This window comes from Ptychodera flava, chromosome 19 (genome assembly GCF_041260155.1).
Source record: "Ptychodera flava strain L36383 chromosome 19, AS_Pfla_20210202, whole genome shotgun sequence".
Taxonomy (NCBI): domain Eukaryota; kingdom Metazoa; phylum Hemichordata; class Enteropneusta; family Ptychoderidae; genus Ptychodera; species Ptychodera flava.
This window is the reverse complement of record NC_091946.1, coordinates 24,118,428-24,135,845: the sequence shown is the minus strand read 5'-3', so window position 1 is coordinate 24,135,845 and position 17,418 is coordinate 24,118,428. Positions and strand designations below refer to the sequence as shown.

At 37.0% G+C, this 17,418-nt stretch overlaps 1 protein-coding gene across 4 annotated transcripts in view; it reads left to right on the top strand.

Moving 5' to 3' along the window:
• Positions 1 to 249: 249 nt before the first annotated feature.
• Positions 250 to 17,418, top strand: part of LOC139118990 (protein timeless-like) — a 57,608-nt gene continuing 40,439 nt past the window's right edge. For 2 of the 4 annotated variants that reach the window (XM_070682595.1, XM_070682593.1), the window contains exons 1-3: positions 270 to 439; positions 4,138 to 4,240; positions 6,995 to 7,089. In XM_070682595.1, the coding sequence (XP_070538696.1) occupies positions 4,138 to 4,240; positions 6,995 to 7,089 (198 nt within the window). In that variant the 5' untranslated portion in view covers positions 270 to 439. Of the gene's footprint in view, positions 440 to 4,137; positions 4,241 to 6,994; positions 7,090 to 17,418 lie in introns of all 4 variants that reach the window. The other 2 variants (XM_070682596.1, XM_070682594.1) reach the window with 2 other exon arrangements.

Below are 17,418 nucleotides of genomic sequence, written 5' to 3'. Positions count from 1 at the left end.
TGTTGATAATGACAGGCAAGTTTGCTGGCCAGCTTATAATGTTTACCACAGCGCCATGGCTGTTTTAATGATCGCAAAATAAACCCCAGTCAAACTGCATTAAATTCGTATTGCTAACGTTTTTGTTTGTTGCACATCACGAGTAAATTCATGTGCTTCTGACCTCGAATAAAAAACGGGTGTCCTTTTAGGCCACTGTAGAGTGCTGTCAACATGTGAATGGGATTCACGTTTCCCCGTGTTTTCCCGACCTACATTGCGCGTTACGGTGAAAACATTACACTATCGGCTTAGGAACGATGTCTTCGTACCTAAAAAGTATCACCTTCGTAATCGCAGACGTTCCGTAATATCATCGAATTCAAGAAACGAATTGAAGAGCTTAAATTCCGGAGTGACATTTCCCACTCTTTCGTTGTTTTGAACGCCAGCAGCCAACGTAAGTATTACATTCATAGTCAACATTTTGCGCTCATGTCCAGAGACAGCGCGGCGGCGTAGGTCGTTCACCGCACAATGTCAACACATATCGAGCGGGCGGCCATTGTCAAGCTCAAGATTCACGCTTTTCATCGGTTTTCTCGTTTCGCGAACATCTCAGAGACTTTGAAAGCCGTTTTCGTTAAAAAATTAATCAAACTTGACATGGTTAGATCGGGTGCTGTTGTTTTAATACACAGGAAAGAAGTGTAGTGTGATTGTGGTTCACTCGAGCTCGGTGACTATAAATACCATTCGTGTTACACACACATGACCCCGTTTTCTTTGCACCCCACATCACGAGCTGAGACCGTGAGAGACGGGGAAAATAAATTAAACACCCAACCCCAATATTGCAATAATGTGCGAATAGGAAACTATACTCATACCTCAAAGGTAGGTAGTGGGGCGCTGGACAAAGGCAGCGGAACTACGTCCTTCAATCAGCGCTTGCAGGCACAAATTTTCCTATGAAATTTCGTATTAATCTCGTATTCGCCATAGGCCATGTTTAATATGTATCCGCTCAAGTACGAATGTAGTTGTTCCATATTAGTCGCAGCGATAGTCGCGTTTCAAATCTGTGTTACGTTGTAGTTTAGAAAAGAAATCCGGCTGTCATTTTTTTACCGGGAATTAGTCATTCTGATTCTGTTTCGTCTAGTTCTGTTTTATAACAGATCGTTTTTACATGTAACGCCATACCGCAGCATGTCCGTAAGGGAAGGGGCCCGCAAAAACCTTCATTGACAATGGCTTCGGCTAGGTAGGGATTACGCGTTACATGTATGGTGTTAAAACGGTAACGGAAGTAATTTTAATCGCGGACTTTACTCCCCAGTTATTCTCAAGAATCTGTGTTCTGTTAAAATACATATAATGTCTTAATGTGAAATTGAAACGGGTTTTTTGCCTCCATTTAAGCTGCATGGAGGTGGTATCGATCTCCATGATTTACATAGTGTCAACCTTCCATATATATTGAACTTCAATGCACAAAAGTGTTTCTAATACGATTTTGATCCCATTTTAAATTTTTCCTGTTCTTAAAAATAAGTCGGTGTGTACAATTATGCTAACACAATCACAGATTATATTCATGTGTTCATAATCATTATTGGAGAAGTAGATTCTGATTAGTCATTTCGTCATTAGTTTCATAATTTTTCTTTTTTTTACAAAAAAAGATTTCAAGCCCAAAATATATCTGGTGGTTATTTTTATTGCCATAGTTGCCGATTTGCTATTTTCTCAAATTTCAGTTATTTCTCTATATCCAATATTAGTGGAATGTACACCCCTGTTTAATCAAGCCCCGTCTTATTCATAAACCAGACAGTTCATAATGATAATGTGTCGGTTAGTTTGTTTAGTACAACTTGTTTTTGTAAATAAGTACATTAGTTTTATCAACCAAGGATGTATTCCTGCCTTGCCATCTGAACAATTTGTTGTGTGTACTGACAACACAGGTACCTACCTACCACCTGTACCAATGAAATCTTTCTGAACAACAACACATGGTTGTGAAAAAAGCTGTCGTAATTTTCAATGGATAATATCAATAGCTAAAACATATGATTTTAGGAAGTCAGCTGTGTGCTATGACGTAACTGGCAATGTGAGAACTCTCTATCTTCACTTTAAAATTGTCAATTATTGATCTGATACCATTGATTTTGATATGATATTGAACTCAAGAGGAAAAAAATATAGTGCAATCATTGTAAAGTATTCTTGTCTCTTATTTAGGACCTTTGAGCACTGTAATTTTTCCCACCAAAATATTAAGGCAACGTTTTACCAATTTTCATGAACTTTTCTGTAATGTTTTCATAGTTTCGGACATAATGGACATAACTTTTAATTGGCTACAGCTTTTGACTAAAATTTTGAGAAAAATCTGGAAAAAATTGTTGACATCTGAAAAAAAATTTATAGTGTTATATTCTATAAAGGCATCAAAAATTTACTTCGGACTCTAAGGTACACCTAATCCTAATCCTAATCCTGCCCAGTCAGTCGAAATTGCATTGATTTGGCCCAGAAGCTGGGCCACTATATTACCAATTTTGTGAAATTCAGCAATGTTGCGATGTGATAGCCAGCTTTATAAAAAATCAAATGACACACACATTATCATCACAATATATTCCATTGTATTTCAAGGGGGCACATATTCTTGTACAGTAAACTGTTGATTATCGGAATGTCAGCTACTATCTGAACTGGCTCTGTATCCCCTGAAAATTTCAATTTTACTTCATTTTTCCTCATGCATTGCAGTTCTAACTTGAGTCAAGTTATATAGTTTGAAATAAATCCATTGCAATACATGTAGTTGAAAGAAACATGATAGTGAAGTGACATAAGACTATTGTTGTACGGCATGAGGTTTGATCAAAGTGTGACACATTTTGAGCAAAGTCCTGTTTCAGTTTCTATGTTCAGACAAGACCCAGCTGGACGGCATACCCGGTACATGTACAGATAACAACCCAAAAAGCTATGGTAGTAGGTCAAGTTTTATTCAAAAATATTGCGTAATATTGAATTGTTTTTGAACACTATAAGGCAAAGAAACAATGTTATTTACTCAGTCTTTGCAGCATCAGTAATACGTCAAGTTTATGCAATGTACTTACTGTACGTGTAGATATATTTATATATCTATGTATGTATGCCTGCACATATCTTGTCTGAACAGGGAGGCTGTAACAGGACTTTGAAAATGGACCTCGACCATGCATCTGATCAAATAACCAAACTGTTCTTATATCCAAATAAATCCCTATCCCCAGAGAGGCTTGGATAATCAACTATAGTCACTAAATACTGTATACGCCATTTGCAAACTCAGTGAAAACAGTTTTTTTGTCCAAAACGACTTTATGATAGTGAAGCAGGACACTGGGCAAAGCACCAAGCAGGCAAAGGACAGTGATACTTTACATCACTTAATCTGTAAGATTGACTTTGAAACCTGTTATGTACATAATTTATTTCTTTCAAAAGCATGTATTTTAATACGTTTGAGTAAATAGTATGTTGTGGGATTGAGCTGTACGAGCCCCATACGATGTGCTCCCTTGGATTCTATAACTTTTGGGAGAATGAATGGCATCCTGTATGTAGGTCCCCGACATGAAAAAATGATTACGTGTGCTTGGTAAATGAGTTCACATTTCATAACTATGGCATCATTTTATCGCAAGATATGACGTGTAATTTATCTGCTGTAGTACATAGACTTAGAAATTCAATCAGTTCAAACGTACCGTACACAGAAGTATTAGTTTTATTTCAATCTTCTGTCAGTGCCAGAAGGCAATGTGATTCCTAAGTTTAGATTTTCCCAGAAGACGACCTAGGTATTTATAAGAGTGAAATGTCAGTTGTGTGACACACGGTTCTGGATGATCACCAGCGGTAAAAAAACGGGAAAATAACAAACTGTGTGGTTTGTCCATTGCGAGAAATTGGGCTACAGAACCGCTTGACGTAAATTCTGTGAAATTTCTGTGCCGAAGAAATGCAGAAAAATTCTATGTGAAGAAAACTGTATGTTATCTTTTTGTATGAGAAGTTATGTTTTTAGGGTCTCCTGTGCAAAATTCATGACTTACCTTTTAATTTGTTTTCTCTCTTTTCGTGCAGATGGAGTGGCATATAATGACAGGGGAGGGTGGCATGACTGCCATATCCTCAAACCTCGGATGTAGACTCGGAGATATATATGTGGTAGCAGACACATGTGAAGGTAGGAATCAAATCTTTCATTTCCAAGCACACTTTATCTGCAAGACATATTCAAGCTCTATGTACCAAATTTGCCATTCCTAGTCTTGGGGTTATGGCTTATTTTACACACCTACATGTATCTGCGCAGTTGTAAACACTAAGAGCTCCAGTTTTGTTTAGCATACACATAGTGTACACAAATTGAAACACGCGGTAGGAAGGTGACACCTTGAAGTCACATCCGCTTCAGCATGCCATATTGATCATGGTAGGGATTTTAGGTCACGTGACATTTGTGTTGAACGTACGCGTTCGATGCAGGTCTAGTCCGAACTTTCGTGTTAATTCTTAAAAAGACCAAATAATCAGAGAAAATGAAACTGTAGTGTTGAAGGTTATTATTTTAACTTCATTTTGGGAAATTTCCACTTTTGTACTACGATAAATGGCAAAGCAGCACGACTACAAACTCACGCGTACCGGCGATTTTGGCGTCCATTATGAGCGTTGTGCCGTGACCTCGAATGTCCCGCGAAGGAGATCGAACATATACCTCTTTGATAGGCTCTCCGCATGACTTATTCTGATTGCGTCACTATTTTTTTGGATTGGTACGAAAGTAGAGATCATGGGCTTCATTTTGAGGGGGCAAACGTTAAAATCGGCCGAGAAAAACTCAATCTGTGCTCAAACTTTGTGTTTCGTTTGTGTTTTTTTGAAAGAAAATCTTGATTTCCTTAAACGTTCGGCCCCAAAATTAATTTTATGATAAATATTAATTGTAATTCTGCAATAATTACGAGTCTGACGATGCCAAAAATGATGCTTAAGGCCCTTTTAGCGAGTATGGTTTCACCCCAACTTTACATCCGGGCACTCCCAGGAATCACATACAAGTAATCGCGCTTCGCCGCATGTTCTGTGTCAGGAGGTCTAAGCTGAGTTCCGACGTTCATGATTTTGCAGCTAGATTTGTCTGATTTCTTATCTAACGCAAGGATCTAGAGAAACATACTTTACCCTTTCAAACGTTATCTTGTTCTAAGTAGTTTGACTTCCGGGTGATATTTTTCGATAGACACTGAGAAGTTGTCAAGCCGCACTGCACTGCAGTGTAGGCATACGCACGAGCACCACACTTTGCCGATACTATACTGAAATTTAGTTTCTATCTTTAGTTCCCGAGAAGGGGACTATTTTGGTTCTCTCTGAAGAACAAGGCCATAGATTATTAATTTGTTCTTTCCTCATTGATGGTGTCCCGGACTTTGAAAAAGTTGTATTTATACTGGTTTGTATTTCGGACCGCTGACTTCGACATGTTCGAGGGTCTATGTTATTTCCGGGGCAGCTTAACTTTGCATCCAGTTTAATGCAGTTGTTCATTCTATAAATGCGTGTTGCTGTTTTACGGCATTGACAAAGGGTTGAGAACGAAGTTTTTTTGACTTTTGGAAAAGTTCTTTGTTTTAACTTAAAATCGACATTAATCAGACATATTTCATAATCATTTAATAAAAGTTGTAATCACACAAAAAAAATTAAAAAAAATTTCGAAGTTCAAATAAAAAAAATCTAAAAAAATATTTTGTTAAATTTAAATCAAGTTCTAAAATGTCACAGGTATCATTTGATTGTTTACAGGTATTATTGTTTATTTGTTTACCTTGTAAATATAAATCTAAATAACTTTTTTCATATACCGTATGCAAAGTAAATATGATGGAATATGATTATCATATTTCTGTGATGTTCACGATACATAATGCATAGAGCGATCAATGTCACAGGCATCATTTGATTTTTTACAGGTATTGTTTTTTGTTTACCTTGTAAACAGCATTCTAAATAACCTTTTTCATTTATAAAAATTAAAAACCATTGAACATTTCGTCAGCAATATCCACAAAAAATTTCATCAATTTTCAATGAGAAATGCTTGAGTTATTGCAAAAAGCACAAGAAATTGCAATTCTAGTTTCCTCAAACAATGTTCAAAATGGGGTCACCTGGTGGTTATGATAACTACAGGTGTCTACCATGGCATAATTTCTAAATAGGAGAAAGTTTTTTTCAAATTCAACAGGACATATCTCTGCATGTACTGAACCGATTTTCATCGAACAAAATGCAATCAATTGGTCTTGAAGAGAGCTTTCTTTTGATGTATAATTTATTATTATGGTAGCTGTCTATCAATTTCATGTAAAATCCCTAATCATGGTGAAAAAGTTGTCCTACTGTAGATGCCTGGTTATTAGGAAATACTGTTAAAAGACTAGTAATATTTTGGAAGGTCCATGTTCAACTTAAACGTTTAACAAACGCACTGATGGTGAAAACTAACTGACTTCGAATGATCATTGTATTTGAACTCCATTGCTGTGAATATTTATGAAGTGTAGACTCAGCGAGACGCTCTGCAATGTTGATGTTTGGTATTTTTGATCCATGGTAGTACAGGCATTTTCCCGGTTATCCCACAATGCATTGCCGTGGCCTGTATCAAACACGGTATACCCACTCAAAACAACATATTTACTGATTTTGTGTTGTACAACGGATTGTTATACAAGAATGACACATACCCTAGCACGCTCTGCATCATGGAACCAGTAACACAACTATTGGTATGTTGTACCACTACAAATGCAGAAAAGTGGTATAGACTTTTGTTGCCATAGACAAAGGAAATTCTTTCAACTTTGTACATCAGGCTATTATTAGGAATAAAAGTGGTTGCAAATAATCTTCTGCCTTTTTTTGATAACAGAGAGCCTTGAGGAGCTACTGACGAGTCTCCAACATGAGGACCACGCTAAAAGGAATGTTCGCCAAGCCATTGCCCTCAACCAGCTTATCAAAACTGTAAGTTAACATTGCCATAAACTTTATATTGAAATAAGTAAGCAGTGTGGTATCAGGAATATGCGTTATGGGTCCATTCCAATGTAAACGTGACTCAGTGACCACTATGTTTGATTAAAAAGATTTTCAAATGCAGATGGCAGTGTACTTAAAGGAATGCTACTGTGCTTGGATTTTTACCAAGTACCCTTAAGATTTGTCTGTGTCTGAAGTTTTGATGACATCTGCTTGAAATACAGTACTGCCAACATGATTTGCTTTGTGGGTTGTGACTCTTGATCAAGTCATTTTTAGCTCATATTTAGTATGTATATAAATACGAAAAAGAGCTTATATGGTGAGTCGGTGGCGTTTGTATGTCTGTGTGTATGTATGTGTGTATGTATGTATGTGCGGATGTATGTCCATCACACGCAAAGGCTCCCAAACCGCCGCACCTACCATCTCAGTATTTGGTGTACAGGTAGGCCCAGGGTTGAGATGTGACGTTGTTTAAATGAACATGTCAGTGTCAAAAATATGGAAATGAGGTAAGAAAAAGGGAAATCCTGCAAATGTGCAGGAGTGGTGGCATGCCAATGACTTGAAACAGGATACTCCACTGACCTTGAGTCATTTCCTGTCAATGTTTATGAACTGTTACAAATTAACAGACCTGCGCAAACTAAGAGGGACTAGCTGTGTTGAAACATTCCTCTGCTATGCATGTTGCTAAAGTTGACCTCCAGTACCTAAAGTTTCAGACCTTATTTACTTTTGTCATTCTTGTTTTTCTGGTTTAAATATTTCTTGTTGTTTTTCTGGTTGTACTGTGCAGAAATCATTGTCATAACATCAACGTAGAAATTTCCTGCACTGAACAGATAGAAACAACATTTATTGTTGATCTTTGGTACCCATACTGGTATGTACCAATTCTGATCAAATGTGAGCGACACCATATCATTGTGGTATTTTTGACCATGAAACAAGGGAGTCGGTAGGGAAGATTTTGATTCTATAGCCCTGAAATTCGGATGATTTGACCAGCTTTGTGGTTGAGTCATTGCCGTGCCCTTCAGTATGAACCCTGCCACCAACTTAGTCAAGGTTCACCAGCAGTTGGAATGGGTCAGTAGGTGTTTATGTGCGACGTCATGAATGTAACTTGTTCGAGATTGGATCACAAAAAGAAAACTATTTATGATTTTTGTAGTTGATGGTCTGGGGGTACATAGATTGGGCTCTGTGTATGAGAGCATCCATGTGTGCATCCGTGCAGATATCTCAAACATGCCAAGGCCAACTTCTTTTGAACTTGGTACAAGGATAATACACTCTGGCATACATACATTGTATGCAAGTACATTGACTTTGTTATATAATCCAATATGGCTGTCTGGCGGCCATTTTGTTTCCATTTTCTTCATGTCTGAAGGTGTATCATGGATGTACCTGGTGTATTAGTAGGGTGGCCAAAGTTAAGCTAAAATGTTGCGACATCCTACGCAACTCACGCACACTGAAAGTGAAATTTGATTTTCGTGAAATTTTAAACGCCATTTTTTCTGAAAATAAGTAGCTCAGTTACTGAAAAAATGGATATTTCCAATTAAATCGATGTATGAGGCAGGTTTCATTAAAAAACTGAAGAAAAAACGATAGAAAAATAGTGTTTTTCCTCTCCAAAAATGCCACTTTGTACTGACCGGCCACAGCGCTCGAGCGGTCGCCGCTCATGGCACGCACTTCTGAATCCAGTCAATACCTATTTCGCAACGGAACTGCTTTCGGGCCCTGTGCACGCTGTCATAGAACTGTGAAACTTGGCCAGGAAGTGGCAGACCATCCCATTTACATGTAGTGGTGAGTTTTTGTTATATTCTGGGAATTTTAGCCAGCAAACACGAGTAAAGTGAGTACGGTGAATTCGGTGTAGATTTTTCCCATTTAGATACATATTTTTGCCATAAAACTTGTAGCATGCTCTTTTTAAACATCATTCCAACATTTTTGTGAAATATGACGAAAATCTGTCCACGAGCACAAGTATGAATCATAAAAACAAAATCATGTTCATTCATAGACCTCAGTACAGTGTGACTCAAGATGGCGGCGGAAGGCAGTCACACTGACACACCATTGACAGCCTGCCTGAGCTGAAGTTAGGGACAGCTATTTCTTACAATTTCATGGCTGAAAATGAACTGCATTAAAAGACAATTGGCAGTTTAAATTATTTGTTAGAATTGAGTGTTATTAAATAACATTGTGACAAAATTTCATTGTATTGTGAGCTCTAGTTTTTAAGTTATGTGAATTCAAAATTCATAAAAACATAAAAATCCATCCATTTTTCGATGGTACGGTGCCGCCGCAATTTTGACTAAGTCAGACAAAATATTTTCAATTTTCAACACTCACAGTTTCAAAATCCAAGACTGTGCATCAGTCAAATCTTGATTTTTCCGTAATATTGGTAAATGTGTGCACAAGACACATAGTTTAATGATTCCATGTGAAGTAAATAAAAAAATTATGGGTTGCCAAACTTGAAGGAATCGGCATTCATTGAAATAATTTTAAAATTTGCCGAAAATTGTCCGCGAAAAAATGGCATTTTTTGCTTTAAAACTTCATAACTTTTGATTGGATACAGCTATTTGCATAATTTTTTTTTATTTTTCTTCTTTTACCCCATTCTTGCTATAAATCCATTTAAACTGTGTGTATAAACAAGAGAAAAAAATGGCTTGGCCACCCTAGTATTAGGGATGTACCTGGAACATCATGGATGTACCTGTACCCGAGGCAAACAGTCTGTTAATGGGATGACTCACAGTCCCTCTGGATACAGAGATTTGCTGTTGCCCTCACGGCCAGTCAATATGTGTATAATGAGGAATGTCGTAATTTTGAACTGTTTCTATAAACCGAAGCAATTTTCTCGAGAAAGCGCAGTTGCACGTTGCCCCTCTATCTGATCTAAATCCCAGAGTAATGATAGCGTTCAGTATTTGTTAATCATAACTGTTATGTTCTCCAGTACTTTCATCATATATCCTTACATTTCGCATTCATGTTCTTCCCAAATCTTGTTGAAATATTTACAATAACTACGTAAGTCTCTCTGACATTTTTGCTGTTGAAAATGTTTAAGTAAATTATTAGTCCTGTTTGGATGTAAATTAATCAAAAATAATTCCAAGGTGTAATGTGTCTGGAATGAAATGGTTCTGAAAATTATGTTGTATAAAACATTAAAATCTCATTCTCTCAGAAGATTTCAAGTACATATATTGTCACATACCGGTAAACTGCATCGAAATCCTGGTATCTTGGTTTAATCATCAGAGGACGCAGGTGTTCGTGCAGTCTACATTGCCAGAGGCTTACACTATCATTAAAAACCAACCATGGCTTCGTGACTTTTGAATAAGGGAGGGCCGGGGGTTCCGTTCTCGTTATCTTGTAATTCTCTCTCGTTCCACTTTGTTCTTCTGAGTGTAATAGAATGACATACACAAGTTACGTAAATGTTTTTCATGCTTAAGGAGGTACGCTACCATTCCAAAAAATGTTGGGACATTCTTGAAGTTGACTTTTCTGAAATAATCGTTATGTATACATTGCAAAGATATGAAAAAAATATGGGGTACCCATGCAAAATTTTTTAAAAAACACATGCCAAAATTGACAGAAAACCACTAAATCTCCCATTTTGCGAAATTTGCACTTACCAGCAGAATTTTTTTTTTATCGCAAACGATTAACAGATCCTAGTGTGCATACCACATTTTTGCATCGCCAGGACAGCTGCATTAGGACAATTAACTAAAATTTGTGATGTTTTGACTTAAAAATTAAATATTAGACCCTAAATTTATCATTTAACTGTAAAATTAGTCTTTTTTAAAAATATAAACTTCATATAAATGCACAAAATAATTTTCAAAATGTTAAAAAGTACAGCAATATCTATCGAACAGACAGTGTTCTTTGATTTAGAAGCAAAAAAAGTTTGGGTCACCATGCAAATTTTCTTACTCAACAGCAAAAAGTGACGAAAAAAGGTGAATTTTGTTAGACCTGAGATTTGACCCTCTAGCTTACTGATATTATGTCAGAGCTACAATTGTTAATTATTCTCTACTGATCTTTCAAAATAAAAATAACTGTCGATTTTTCAGTGCAAAAACATAATTTTGGTTCTTTCCATTCATAAAAACTTCTGAAAGAAATATTATAAGGTCACTAGCATGATTTTTTGCCATTTTGTCCTGTTATTCACGCTCACCAGGTTAGGTAGTCTAAAAGGAACATGTACATCTTCTGCACAAAAGAGGACTCTCTCCTATATAGAATGGTAGCGTACTACCTTAAGGTGTGTATGCCTACATGTACTTGTTTAGGTTGTGTCAGTTTCACACCGAAAGAGCAATAGTATTTCTTGTATTTATGTCGTGTATGTGGTGACTTTCTCTCTGATACTTTTCAGATTGTACATGGAGTAAATTTACTGCAGTATTATCCAACTTATCTCCCCAAAATAGCACACAGCAGCAGGTATTGAATGCTGAAGGTGTTTTGGGATTAAGAAATATCAGATACCGGGAATTTTGCTTCCAGGGTATATGTATAGACCAGAATATTACAGAATAGTCTATCGTACTCGTCTGCGTATAAACCCCATGTTAGGTAACATAAAACTGCAGTAATAGGGCTTGTATTCAACTTTCAAGCAACCCATGTTATCTGCCATAAATGCTAATTTATGCAAATTTATGCATGATTATGGAACACAACTCGAATATTCAATCACATTCAACACTCCACTCACATCCAAAGAAATCATAGAGGACAAATAAATTACTAACAAGATTGATATTCTCACAGTCTTGTGAACTTGCATTCCGTGATCACATTGATACTGATACAGTGATAGAAAACCATAGTGAAAAGATGTCAAAACTCAACGACGATTTTCAAGCTTAACTGACACAGTATTTTATAACGCTGTTTCAAATCAAACTGATGCAGAGTGACAATTTGGCGAAATTTTTCGTTTGAATCGTATCCTGAAATAAAAAGTAAAACTGGGAACGAAGATGTCATGTATGTGTATGCTGCCAATCAACAGCACATGCAAAGTGTCAACCAGCATGCATTGGCTGCATGTAAAAGCAACTCAACTTTCCAATGTCAAACAGTCAGCATCTTGTGAAAACAACAACATAGCTTTGAAAAGTGTGATAGTCATAGGTGACAACTCTTAACAACATAGCATTGAAAAGTGTGATAGTCATAGGTGAAAACTCTTCACAAATAACAGGATAATTGCCTCAAACAAATGAAATTGAATGTTTAGAGGATTAAAACCAACATCGTGGACGTATATGAAAATAAACAATAGTAGATCATCGTAGGATGTGACTTCAGAGTGGTACAAGTATTCTGTTTAGGTAATGGGGACAGAGGGTCACAAATTTGTAAATATACTGAAAAATTGTGCCATTTTCCTGAAACAATACACCATGTGGGAACTCCAAACAAAATTGTAAGTGTTTTTTCTGAAAAGTAATTTTACCAACTGCAACCACTCCCTTGTACTCTCGAGACTTAATCTTTCTGTATTTTAGCTAAACTAGGGTGTGGACTTAAACACACATGTGTCAAGCATTTTAGAAAATGGCATGGTTTTACTATTTGATTCAAGAGATTGTGATTTGCAGTAGTATCAATGAAGAATATTAATAATAATAATAATATCTGGCACTTCATTAATAATAATAATATCTGGCACTATCTCAAAAACTACTTGAAGCGTACCCTACCTGTGTATGCCTGAAATTTTCTATAAAGTTGAACATGGCTTTTCGTCATTTTGGATATTTGACTGTGGAGCAAATTTCTTGTATGAATGAAGAGTAATTTAATAAGTACATGTACTCGTCAACATAAACTATCAGTACATATCTGTAGGAAGATCGCATCAGTAAGTGTGCAGCTTTGCATTTGGAGAGGCAATTTAACAAGATTTCCAAAGATTTTGTGCATCAGCCAATAGAGTGTGAGATGATGCTATGATTAGCAGGCGTAAAACTAAAGAAACTACTTAAGATTTGATGTCAGTGATGCGAAAATGTTTGCCAGAGGGTACAACTGTACAATGTGTTCGCATCAATCGCCAGCACCCAGCCAGATACATGTACATTTACTGTAGGGGTACCTAAAGACTGAACAAATTAGTGTGAAGAGTGTGTTGTCCACTGTGAAAAGTTTGGTATTCTGTGGAGTAGAACTCAGGGAGGTATAGATGGCCCCTCTACTTCAACAGACACTGATAGCGTCTAGTTAAGGTAGAACGCACGTCGGGGACAGATATTCGGACTGTCAAACTTTTACAATTCTTTTCTGATCTACCACTTGTGGGGGTTCATATTAAGGCTCTTGGAGAAAGAAAAACTTTCACCAGCTTAGTTTTTCGAAAATCCAAAATTTAATTTTTCCCCATAGAGTTAACACAGGAATGGCGGCCATTTTCAATTTCAAATATGATTTGTTTCGCTAGTTCAGGACTTTGCACGGTGACCCCTGATTTTTATTGTTGATTTGGTAAGAGAATGGTTGAAAGTTTCATTCAGGGAAGTTTGAGCAAAAGTTTAAGTCTTTCACTTTCGAGGCGCATACTACTTAATTAATAGGGTACCACAATCCCATGTTTATATCATCATGATGAAATGTACAACAAACGACATTTACTTAGTTCACATTGGCAACCCAACTGAAATTTGGGCCGAAGCAAAATAATTGTCCTTTTGGGATTAAATTTGGTCCGCGTCCGCACTTACCGGTACCAGAATTAGGGCCGACGTAACTTTACCTTCGTTTGTGACCTCTGACCTGTCAAAGTTCAAAATGGCGCATTTGAATAATGGCACGCTGTTTCTACTGTTCATGATTTTCCTGCGTTTTTACGCACAAGAAGGGCAAATATGACTATCACTCACCCTTTTAATCATCGGAGAGATCTTCACTATTTATTGGATGAGCATATGGTGTATATAAGACCGCGGTGGAGAAATAACCAGTGCGCGGCATTTTTGACATGCCTCTCTAGTCTATTATGTGCACTGTGGAATCGAATGACATGGTCTCGTTCGTGGAACAAAGGTTGGTGGGAAGTTCTGCGTACATGGGATGATATTAAAATGTAAAGACTGGATTGAAAACTTTCGATAGGTGTAAACTTTAGTTTCAAACTTTTTTTGTTTTGTGCGAATAGGGTACTAGTTCAACTTCGATCCATGGCGGAGGCCTGGTCAACTGGGACCAGGGCCGACGCAACGTGTCCACACAGGCGATTTGCGTCGGACCAAATTTTGCGTCGGTCCTGAACCCCCCTTCTCACCGGGACAAAACTGTGTCGGCCCAAGGCCGACGCAGCGTGTCCACATTGGTTTTTTATGTCGGCCCAGGCCCAGGTCCAGCCCTACACCGATGCAAAGTGGTCAATCTGAACAGGGTTATAGTTCCTGTCTCCTTGAAATGTTACAAATAACACTGATTCAAAATCTGTCCCTGTGTCCCCTGCTGATCCACTCAGTTCCTCCCACATGCATTTGATTGTTACAGTAGTAATTACTTTATAAATAATATAATAGCATATGATACGCTTGAGCTTAACAAAGATCACAGGTCATGGAGATAATTTATGACATTGACCTTTCAAAATATCATATAAGGTCATGCATAGGGGAAAGCAGTAAACTAGTGTGACCCACATGTCAGAGGTCATGTTTCCAAATATGACCAGTTTACAAAGGTTTCCATGCTAATAATGGCTGAGAGAGTAACCTATATTTGAAAGGTCATTTTCACAGCTGAGATTGTGAGTGATATGGAATAACAGGTCGAACTTGATTTAGTGCGGTTGTGTTTTGAACTTAAGTAAGAAACGAAGTCATTCAAAAATAAAAAATATGTCTTTTTACCATTGCATGAAGTACAAGTGTAACAATGGAATATAGACAACAAGAGAGGTACCAGACAGACATTCATATGATGTATGTAGGACTAACGACAATTTTGTCGGAGATTTTAATAGTAGTCAGTGTTTTCCACAGTTTGGAAAAAACACAGGGATGGCCAATTTCCATAACAATGTAATTAGCATATTCTTTTGTTGTGAAAATGTATTCTTTTGTACAGTTGTTAACATATGAATAGACTGCTCCAAAAAAGAGGGGTGGCCCACCCAAAAAATCCCCTTGAGGAGAACCCTGGTAGTTCAGCGGCAATATTTTTAAGACTCTGATTTTCTGCATCTGTGTTTATCCAGGGCAGATTTGGATTTCATTAGCCAAAGGTTTCACATATATTGTAATATTCAAGATTTTTTTTGTCAAAAGGAAAGTAGTGCAGTGGAATATGTTTTCTTCATCTCCCTCAAAAGTACTCGATGATTTCAACGACAGAATGAATATCAGTACACTGATATGAATCATGGGTGTTTGAATTCAAGAAGGATGTTCAAAATACTGTAGTGATTTCCTGTCAAACAACAATGATGCTCTGTTGTCACAATTTTTTTTTGCTATGAAGTTCGATGTTTTGCCACGAAGGACTTTCATAATATCAGTCACCTCTCACGTGTCAGGGTAATTTGAACATGAAAGGACACAAACAGGTAATTTGCATATGAAAGCACTCCAATGGCGAATCACTTGCTTCCCCACGTGAGTGGAAACTAAAGTTCACCGCAATCAGGATCAAATTATCATTTCACGGTTGTTTCGTAAGAATAAAAATTCTGTCCTTGTAGGTTACACAAAAATATCTTATATTCTCATATATCAAAACAGGTAGATGTTCGTGATCTTGTGTACTAGACAATCGTATTGAAGAAAACCACAAGATACAAAGTGAAGTATATTCACACCCTTTTGCATTACGTATATAGGTTCACTGAAGAAAAGTCCTTGTATGTTGTAAGCACCCATTCAAATTGCATGTGTGCGTCAGAAGTCACAAAAAGATTTCTTATTTTAGTGAACCTTTGCAACACCATGAAATTGCTAGAGCACAATGTCACTGCAATTCAACTGTAAATCTCGTGAAATACAGCTCAACCGTAAATCCTACAAAACCTTGAAAAAGTCAGAAATGCTGTAGAGTTGTACAATGTATTGTGATGTGCTCTCAGTACAAACCAAGTTTTTGTTTATTTTTCACTAATATACCTAGTAGTAACATCATTATGAAACAGTCCAGGATGCATGTACACTCATTTTCTGTGACCCTATCTTGTCATAGCAGGTCCTCTGCAATAGCTTGCAGGGACAACTGCATATAAATGACATATATGATATCTGTCTGTTGAATAACAGCGATCATGCACAAAATATGAAACTACATGAAAAGTAATAATGGGCCGGTAGCTGTACCATTTAACGATTTTCCACCAGTTTTTTGGCATGTTAATTTCAAGTTCTAGTTCGACTCTACAATTAGGCATGTTAAAACACCTACTATTTAGCTTACCAATACAGTGTCTGCATGTGTAGAATGCACTGTTATTGTTTCCATTTTAATTCTAGTCCAGACCAGAATTCACTCGTTGACAATAACAATGCAGTTTTAATACTCATGTACAACAGGGTGTGTTGTCAAGCTGAACACCAGCGTGCTTTAGGGGGACTTGAGTTGACAATGAAAACAAAATAGGTGAAATATCACCTAAAGTTTAAGCTACTGGCCCCTAAGTAGCTGTAATTTAAGATGAATTTTTCACCATGTATTTTTGTTTTGAGAAATATACTCACTACACAACTTAAAAACGACCTCAAAAGAGGGATAAAACTGCAGCAAGTGAAAAGGGATACAATGAAATACTGACTGACCAGCAGGAGATAAAACACTCGTTAAAATGCAGAGGATAAAAGATACTCGCTGCATCTGCTGCTTCGCCAGAAAAATACTGTTCTTTTTTTGTGTGACTGAAAGGTTGAAATACAGGCCTCTGCTGTGCAGTGTAATAAAGGAAACAAAATGAAACATGTAATTTTGACTTGAAATGCAGTTTGATCGTGTGGAACCTTATATATATCCACTGCCATGTGACACTTGTTACTTTAAACCGACAAATACATGTAGATAAGTGGAATACCAGGTATTTGATAATGGTTTCATTTCTCTACTGTGAGTCACAAGTACAGATTTACCTTTTTTAAGGTAACCCAGAATTCTCAAATTCGTTTGGTCTCAATTCACTGGAATACCATAGGAGGTCCCTTTTTGGTTTGTTTCGCTAAATAGAAAAGGTCAAAAATACATTAAAATAGAAAGGAT